A 9,998-nucleotide genomic window follows, 5' to 3' on the forward strand; every position below is an offset into this window, starting at 1 on the left:
CCAACTTACTTTCACAAAGAAATGATTAAGTTATGTCATTACATTTTGTATTCAGAAGAATACTTACATGCATCATCATAAGGAAGCGTATATTCGTGTAACTTTATAATATATAAATAAATGATTTTAAAACATCCCTTTTTGCGCTTTTGTTTTTGCAAATATGGAAACGAGTTCCGTCTGGTTAATGTTTCTAGCAATATCATATTCACTTGACAGAGTAGCTAATTCAGGAAGTCTTTCTAGCTGCAGAGACGTTCTCAAAAGTGTTTTTATCAGTTTGAGTTTTAAGAAGCTTTGCTCACCGCAAGCCTCGGAAGCTGGAAGTGTCAAGAGGATTCTTAATGCTATAACAGTGTTGGGGAGACAATCTGTTAGATTTTTTTTTAACTTAAAATTTAGTAAATCTAATGGCAATGTGCACCTTTCAACTCTTCTTGAAAGTGATTTCAGCTCGCTTCACAGATCAGCTGCATCGATACCTTTGAAGTCTCCATGTTGCAAAGCTTTCTCAAGATTCAAGCAATGTTCTATAACTTCTTTGCTAGTTATACTCTGTAAACCGTGAACATCATAAAGAAAACCAAACAACGAACTTATTGTTTGTATAAAAGTACAACTTTCATCAACCGATTGTATTGCTGTGTCAAGAATAGCAAAGTAAAAGTTTATTTTGAGCTTTTCTTTTGGATCTTGAATAGATTCTTCATCTCCTTCATATGCAAATTGTTTATTCTTTCTTCTGATACGGGTTGTTGCGGGTTCAAAAAGTGCAGGTATCTCTAAACTCACTGCAATTTTAACTGCATCTACTAGAATTTTCTTAAACTCCATTTCATTTCTGCGATTTACAAGAAACGTCTTTATTTTCTTAAGATAGTTTATGGCGCCTTTCATATCTAAATCTTTTGTCTGAAGTAGCTTACTAGTCATATTGATCTCAAACAACACGTCTTTCAACACAACCAAAGAAGCGACAAACTTAAAACTAAAAACAGCGTTTGCAATAAACCGTGCATCTACTCGTGTTTAATTACCAGACGCTCCTGCTAAATTTGTATTGTTCGCAATCTCTGCCAGAGGATCGTAGATATCACCAAGTTGATAACGGAGAGGCTTTAAACCATCAATTTGGCTTTCCCACCTTGTTTCACTCAGTGGTTTAACAGTGAGATTAAAAACATATCGTGTTAAACTTTCCAGCGACAAGTTGAAGCAGGAAAGAATACATATACGCGTTGCACCAGATCAAAGAAGGCTGTTGCTTCTAAGCAACATTTAAAAGGATCATTAACAGCCAAATTCAATGTATGGGTACAGCAAGGAATAAACAATGCTCAGGGATTGACTTCTTAAATTCTTTGTTGGACACCCTTAATTTTTCCCCTCATATTTCAGCCATTCTCATATACATGACCGTGCAAGTTTTCAATAGATAAAGACATTTTACCTGACTGCTTATTGATAGTTTCATCCTTACCAGTACCAGTTGTCTCCTTTAGAGGCATAAAATCTAAGAAATGTTCCTTTATAGATTCTGTTGCTGAAATGGCATTTCTGGATTTAAAATCGCATCCAAAAAGCGAAAGATCATAGTCATTTGTTCAACATGAACAGCATCAGATGTGCAATCTATAATTATTGAAAAGTACTTAGCATCACGAGCAGATGTTAGAAATTTTTTTTTTAATTGCATTTGATAAAAGATGAATCAATTAAATTTGTGTGTTATGCCTAGGTAATATATATGTGTTTCATTTCCTTTCATCTTCAGAGTATGCTCATCCATAAGTGGGTCAAACAAAGCTAAAAATTTCACAAGCTTCAGAAAGTTTCCGTTATCAGCAGTGTTCAGTTTCTTATGTGTTCCACCAAAAGCAAGATTTTACATACCAAGAACTCTAACTAAAGCTATCAACCGTTTCAAGATTTTCTGCCAATACTGTTCTTCTTTTTTAACAAGACGCAAATGTTCGGTATCAATTGTTTTATTGTTTCGCAGTCGCAGCTCAAACTCTTTCCATGACTGAAAATTTGCTAGATGTTCACTCCTTTTCTCATGCCCTGACAGACTTGCGGGCATTTTTTCCAATCATGTGAACCATTAGAAGAAAGAGATGACGCAGCTGTTGTGCTACTGGTAAGCACTTTGCAGCGGAAGCAATACACAGTCACTACTTGCAGAATACTGTAGCCAATGCCTGTGAACTTCATCTCTATTGACATCTCTATTGTTTTTTTAAAAATTTTTTTTGCATACTGTCTTTAGGAAAGTCAAACTGATCGACTTTCTTTGGTCCATGTTCTATCAAATGTTGTCTCATCTCATCATCAAATACCACCCTAGTAGCTGGATCGCTATAGTTAGCATATAGACCGGAGAATTTATCATATTTATGCCCTTCATATTCTTTGTTTGCTACGTGTATTACATAATGTAATTCAAACTCTTCTGATACTGTTATCTCATCGGCTTTCCTGTCTGCTTCATTTTTATTTTTTAAATCATCTGAGCCATTTTCATTTCTCTGAGGTGATCATAAGTACCTTTACAGAAAACCAGCCTGTTTTGCTATAGATCCTTCATTTGCAGCACGTCGTTTACGTGGATAAAAATAATAAAAATGATGAAAATTATCACCTCGTGCATCTTTAATATCTTTAATTTAAAATAATAATTTAACTTCTTCATAAAAGTTATAAAGATACATTTTAAAACTTTTATAACTTCCTTTATATAAAAAATCACACTCTATTTATATAAAAACACAATATAAATCAGTTAATTTGTTACTATACTACTACGTAATTGCTATCATAGAATATTTAGTTTAATTTTGGTTCTTACTATTTCTGAATTAAGACGCCAGCAAAAACAATTTTTTGAATAAAGTTAAACGTGCTAAAATTTTCTATAAATGAGTAATGAAAACCTTTTATTGCATTAATTGCCACCAAGTTTCATTCTGCATAAAAAGGATAAAAAAAAAAAGGAAATCGCGTCAAATGGAACAAAAGTATCAAAATTGATTCTTTTGTTTTAATTGATGCGATTTAAAAGAGTAATTTTTCAAATCTCCTAAATTTAATTCAAAAAGATTTGAAAAAGATTTTAGCAATGTTTTTAATATATTCATTTTTTTATGTAACTAGTTTTAGTGCCGCCCTAGAAGACTTTCCACCCAAGGCGGCGGCCTTGTTTGCCTACTTGTTAAACTGGCCACGTATTTATGATTAGTGGTAACTATAAGGGATATTATGGCCCTACATTTTGATTTTAGATTCCTCAAACAGGCAAAAGTTAATGTTTTGGTTTAATCATGAGTTTACTTGAAAAACTAAGAAATTCCATTTGAAGGCATGGTATCTTTTAATAAAAACCAATGTAAATGTAATGAAAGTAGAAAAAAAACCAGTTCCCTAAACCTGCCTCATTTAAATATACTAGCTTTTAAAAACACTTATGCTTCAATTAATCATGCTAACTCTCAAACCTCACAAACCAAAACTTCATGATTTGATTGCCTAGAGTAATCTTTTAATGATAATTTTCTCAAAATTAAAGATAATTTTCTCAAAATAGAGAAAATAAGTTTTATTTGAAAAGATTACTTTTGACTTTAGTCAACCTCGTGGCTCACTTGTAAAGTCAAAGTCACTGAACCAAATAAATACTAAATTCTGCGTAGTAACAGTAGAACCACATGCATTATTGCTGTTGTTTCATATAAACACTGATACTTAATTACTCTACAATTTTCCAATTGCACTCTGGGAAAGAAAAGAGAGCACAATATTGGCAAACAATGTCAACGTCACTAAATAATTGGCATAAGTTGACGTCAAGTACAAAGATTAAGCTGAAGGCCTAATTGTATACACACATTAGCTGAAGGCCTAATTGTATACACACATGCATGTGTGAGCGTGAGTCTTAATATGTTGGACTTCTAAGAATCTAAGTCTTGAACTTGGTCTTGTCAAAACTTTCAAAGACTTGGTCTTGATCTTGAGCCTAAATGTCTTGGTCTTAGTCTTGGTCTCGGAGTTTGCTGTTTTGAATAAATCTTGATTTCTTTACTAAATACAAAAATAGAGGGATTTATTTAGTTCAGTAAATCTGAAAAAATGATAACAAAGAAATTTAAAGCTTTGATTTTTCAACAAAGCGTATTATAAAGCATAAATAATGAGGTTCATATAGTTGTTTATCATCACTAAAAACTTTGATAAAATGCAATATAAAGCATTTATTTTTTTGTTCCATATAGTTTATCGAAACAACCACAATAATTATTGCCTTTAATCTAAATTATTATTTTTCATTTCATCTTTTTTTCTGGAATTTCTGAAGTCTTCGACGATGTTAAACTTCTTCTAAATAATTTTTGGCGTAAGAAAGTTGTTTCAGCATAACAGCAATGTCTATGGGATTTTAGGAGTACTAGTGCTGGACTATTACCCAATATTATTGCAGCACTAGTAATAGTAGCTATTGAGGCAACGGCTTTAGGCTTAGGGTTTCTAAGTATTGCAAGTGACTTGGTGAATAAAAAGGTTATTAAAAAGACTAAAAAGCATGAAAAGATAAAAATGTTAGCAGACCAAAAAGTTGAGAACTACTTATGATATTGTTTGAAAAGCAGTTGACGAGTAACTTTGTTTCACAAGAAGAAATTTTTCATTGTTCTAAGTGAATTGTCAGATGATGAAAGAGATAAAACAGAATGCATAAAAAAAGATAAATGAAGATGAAAAAATATCACTCGTAAATAACGGATAGAGAATAAGCTATGAACATTGTAAACAATTTTGTGAGAAGTAATGATGATTGGAACAAGTTTCCCAGCTGGCCCATGCAGGCACGTCCCGTTAGGTATTTGACCGTGGATCCGGTATAGTTATTATCCCGGTTATGGCACCGGGAGTCACACAGGAGCTGTACGGTTTTCCCGTGTGCTCACGCCACCTATCAACTATATTAAAATTTACCTCATGCGTGAAGTTTGAAGTCGCCATTCTGTTGTGTGAAAGTTCGTGCCATATTTTGTTGATGTTATATTTCTTTTACGCTTTAAAGTTTCTTTTTCAAATGGTGGTATGTATTTTTTTGCATATATTTTTCAAATATATCGTTTAAGTTATCCGTATTTATATTACGATTGTCGGATGAGAACAATTTTTTTTACTGTTTGATTATAACAAAATCTTCTTGAGGATAATTTTTTTAATATTGTAGTGCCATTATAATCTTTTGCTGATGTTTGCAATAACTATTTGCCTATGATTCTATGTTGATTTTTGCAAAATGATTGAAACATTAAGTTGATTTGTTTAGGTTGCACTGGTTTGAGTTGTCTAAATGAGATACTGAAATTACACTACAAGGGGAAATATATACAAAGAGTGGATATTGTGCAGTTTCCTTAAAGTCTTACAAATATTGTTTGAGAGGTACTTTAATGGACATATTTGAGTTGATTTCTAAAGCATAAGTTGAAGATTTTTTTGTAGAGGGGAGTTTTTTAGTAGAAGAGAAAATGTAAAGTTGAAACGTTGTGTTCGCTGCGAGAAAGCAAAGTGATACATTAATACTTTTTAGTGCAAATCTGTTTTTTTTTTAATTTATAATAAAATTATTTTTGTAATTGGAGAATATTTGTAATATAATAAGATTTTATTACCCATATATTTTTTTTGTATTATTTGTTATTATACTATTATCTATTTATTGTTTAATAATTAATTTGTCATGTAACAGAAAAACATTTTGTAAAATTAACGAGATCTAAGTAACCTTACTATGAGTTCAGACAGAACAAAAAGTAGAAAAATAGCCGCTGAAATAGCAAGATTTGTGAAAGAAGCATCATGCGATAAATCCGAGTCGCTGAACATCATTTAAGTTTTTAAATTCTTCTAGCTCTGTAAGTAGCTGTCAATCATGTGCAATCGTCAAGTTTTTGGTGGCAACAATTTTGTAACAAAAGTTAATTAAAGTGTCTAAGGCGAATTAAAGCAATGGGCGAAAGCATTTAACATATCTCATATTACTGAAAACAGTTTACTTCAGATTTTGAAAAAATCAAATTTAGATTTGCCCAAAGATGCTAGAACACTTCTTAGTACTTGTCGAAAGATTATTACTGCTTCTGTAGCTAGTGGTGAATATTTTTATATAGGATTAAAAAAGTGGTTATCTTTGCTTCTAAATAATTTTTCAATTTCATCTGATATTACACTGCTTACAATTCACATAAATATTGATAGTATTCCTTTATTTAATAGCTCAAGCATTTCTTTCAGGCCGATTCTTGGTTCGATTGTAGAACTTGAAAGTAACAATGTCTTTCCTAAAGCATTATTTTGAAGTTCTCTTAATCCAAACTCTCTTAGTGATTATCTAAATGATTTCATACAGGAAATGAAAAGTTAAGAGCAATGTGGCTTTTCTTGTAAAAACTCAAATCAGTATAAAGTTGTCTCAGGAGCAGTAATTTGTGATGCACGTGCAAGATCATTCATTAAATGTATAAAAATGCGCAATTCATCAAATGGACTGTTCCTTCTATAGAAAAAAATTGCAGTGTGTTTTGGTCTTAGTATTCAACGAAAATAAACAAATTATCAAAACATATTGTCATGTCAGGAATAAATAAAGTTGATAGCTATGAAATTAGTTTGAAACATGATTCAAATGCTATTGATATTGATCCATGTTTTTTTAAAAATATTTCAATCGCTACTCAACCAGCATTTCGAGAAATATCTAATCAGTTTAGATTTTTCTCGAAATACTGGTTGAGTAGCGATTGAAATATTTTTAAAATAGATGCTGAATAAGTTGTGCAAAAAAAAAAAAGCTCTTAGTCAAGATGTCTTTCCTTACTACTAAATATAAACCTAGAAAAAATACACAAATACTTAATTATAGAAGATAGTTCGACTGATTTCGGAGCTAGAGGTGCTTCAAAGCATAAAATCTCTAGGTATCAGCTATTTAAGGAGAACTTTGTTAAAAATTTAGTTGTTAAACCTAATGTCAACATTGAAATAAAGTCTTTGCTTATAAGAGCTAACGTTTCAGTTTCAATGAAAAAAAAAATCAGTACCTTTTATGTACATTTTTATTAAAAAGAAGGAGATATTTTGTATGCTAAATGTAATTGGAAAGCTAGTACGAGAGGATACTGCAAGCATGTTGCCGCAGCATTATTTCAATTGAATGAATATAAACAATTAAATTTAAAACCTGTACTATTCAATAGAACATGCACAGAAGTGTTACAGCGATGGCAGGTTCCTGCTGAAGGAAAATACTCAGAACCAATTAAGCTTTCTAAAGTTTCCTTTGAAATGAGTGATTTAGAAAAGTATCTAAACCACTCATAAAAGCGTCCTTTTGTATCAGGAAATAGAAACTTTTGTGCAACCCCAGTTGTTGCACATAATCTAAGCGATGAAAAAATTAAAAATCTGTCTGATATTTTATATAATCTGGGAGAAGGAATAGCATTTGCAAATCTTTTAAAAGGAAACAATTATCATTCAACATCCTACTATGAAACATCATTATCTGAATATCAGCTAAAAGTAAAAGAACTCGATTTAAATTCTGATATTATATTTAATCTTCTTAATATCATAATTATTCAACTTGAAGTAGAATTCAGTTACACATTTGAATTTGATGAAAGTCAAATAATTTTTTTTTTCAAAATATTTAGTTCTATCAAAAGAGAAAATAAAGACTTTGAAAGAGCTACTTTATCACAATTTACAAGTTTATGACTTAAAGAAAGAAAGAAACACTTGACATCTTCAAACTTTAGTTTTGTTACTAATTAACAAAAAAGTATATTTCCTGCCTCTATTTTGAATAGAATTTTGAAAAACAATAAAATTAACTTTTGTAACAAAGCTTGTAATTGGGGTAAAATAAATGAAAACAAGGCAATAAAAAAGTATGAAAATATAAAAAATGTATCAGTAATGAGATGCGGATTTATACTAACCCAAAATGGCCTTGGCTCGGTACAAGCACTAATGAAATTGTATAAGTAAATGAAAAAATAAGGGCTATTGAAATCAAATGTCCTTATTGAAAAAAATATTTAACTATAGCTAAAGCTTGCCTAGATAAAACATTTTTTCTTGCTGTTGTTGATGGCAAAATAAAGCTTAGACAAAATCGTGTTAATTTTTATAAATGTCAAGCTGTCATGGCATTATTAGAGATTGTAGAACTAGATTTTATACTGAAAAAGTTTATACTGAAAAAGATGTTTTTATTGAGAGCATTAAATTTCTTCAAGAGCATTGGAAAAAACTACTTGACCAAAATAAACTAAATTTTACTTTGAGTTTATGCAAGAAAATGTATTTGCAGTTTAGATTATGTGTTTTATTTTTTTTTTTTACAAACTTTTTATTTATATGAAACAAGTTTCTTTTATATTCAATAGAACTATTTACTGTGATTCTTGGTTTTTTTATGTTGTCTTTTACTTGTTTGGCAGTAAAGATGGACAGTTGTTCATGTAAGTCTATTTCCCTCTTGTAAAAAGGAATGAACAAAACCAATGAGAAATAGAGGAAACAAAATTTTTCCTACTAATAAAAGAAAGCCATTTTTTTCTTTGGGATGATGTAAAATGATAAGTTTTTGTTTTTGAACGAATTGTTGCATAATGAAATACAACAAGTTATGCTACCGCGGTATTTTGTTGTTGTTGTTGACTCAACAGTAATATTTTCTTTAACAGAATGTGTTATTAGTTTATCACAAGATATTGTATCATTTGAAATGATTTTGAGAAGTATTTTTAAATTAAATTACTTGACTGTTTATTTTAAAAAGATTTTGCTCTAATTTGTTTATTTTCGATGAATACAAAGACCGTAATGCTTTGCAGTTTATTGCTATAGAGGGAACGGTCCATTGCTGTGAGCTTTGCACTCACAAAGGGGAGTAGAATAATAAAATGATTTCGCCACAATTAGTTGGTTCTTTAAGAAATTGATGAGAGCTTCTAGCATCAAGATAATTTAATCCATCTCACTTCAGTATCTTCTTTCAAACAGCTAGATTACAAAATGGTTAGCGGGTCTCCTTTAAATTACATACAACTCATCTGTTCAGGAGTTTTACGGCGGCTAATTAGTTTAAGGATAGATGTGCCATCATCATGTAAGTTATCGCAAAACATGATAACAGTAATCTCAGAAATGCTGATAACAATGCGGCAGTATATTTTTAGTGAATTTTCACGAAAACCTCATTCATTATCTGAATTTAAACAATAGAAAGCAACATAGCTGCGGTCTAGTTTACATTGCATTTCTAGTTTACATTGGGCATGTTGTTTTGAATGATTTTTTGTCTCCTCAATATTATAATAGTTCTTTAGATTTGTCTGTTGCTGTTAGAATATTGCTATGCTCATCGTTACTTAAAAACTTTGCTGAATATGCAGGTCAATTGCTTAGGTATTTTATACAAACTTTTGGTGAACTCTCTCGTAAAGATCAGTTAGTGTATAATATTAACTTATTGCTGCACCTTGTGGATGATGCAAAAAATTATGGTCCTCTTCATAATTGTTTGTCTTTAAAATACGAAAGTTACCTTAGTCAAGTAAAAATGTTAGTACAAAAGCCTCAGTCATCTTGTGCTCAGATTAGCAAAAGAATATTTGAAAATCATGATGTTATCAAACCTGCTCATTGAGAGCATTCCAGTAATAAGTTTAGAAAAGTGCGTATACAGTTTCACTACGACATTGTCTGTAATACAAACAATATCACAAAGAAAAACTATGTTATGTCAACAGTTTAACGAGATGATTGCTTTGAAAATGGAGGCAAGGTTGGCATTGTTAGAAATAATTTTGTTAGTGCTTTTAGATTTTATTAACAAGCTCTAAAAAAATGTAAATTATAAATAATAACCATATATAGACATTAAAAGTTTAAAGTTTCTTTGTTTCATTTTAAAT

General features: G+C 30.7%; 1 protein-coding gene across 1 annotated transcript; it reads right to left on the reverse strand.

Annotated features, from left to right (window-relative positions):
- Nucleotides 1-459: 459 nt before the first annotated feature.
- LOC149886247 (uncharacterized) lies at nucleotides 460-933 on the reverse strand. Its single transcript, XM_090094346.1, has one exon. The coding sequence runs from the start codon at nucleotides 931-933 to the stop codon at nucleotides 460-462; it is 474 nt and encodes a 157-aa protein (XP_089950472.1).
- Nucleotides 934-9,998: the final 9,065 nt, after the last annotated feature.

Source organism: Hydra viridissima, unplaced genomic scaffold, assembly GCF_058129835.1.
Source record: "Hydra viridissima isolate aposymbiotic clone 2 unplaced genomic scaffold, HvirCarnegie_v1 scaffold_7, whole genome shotgun sequence".
In the NCBI taxonomy this organism is placed as follows: Eukaryota; Metazoa; Cnidaria; class Hydrozoa; order Anthoathecata; family Hydridae; genus Hydra; species Hydra viridissima.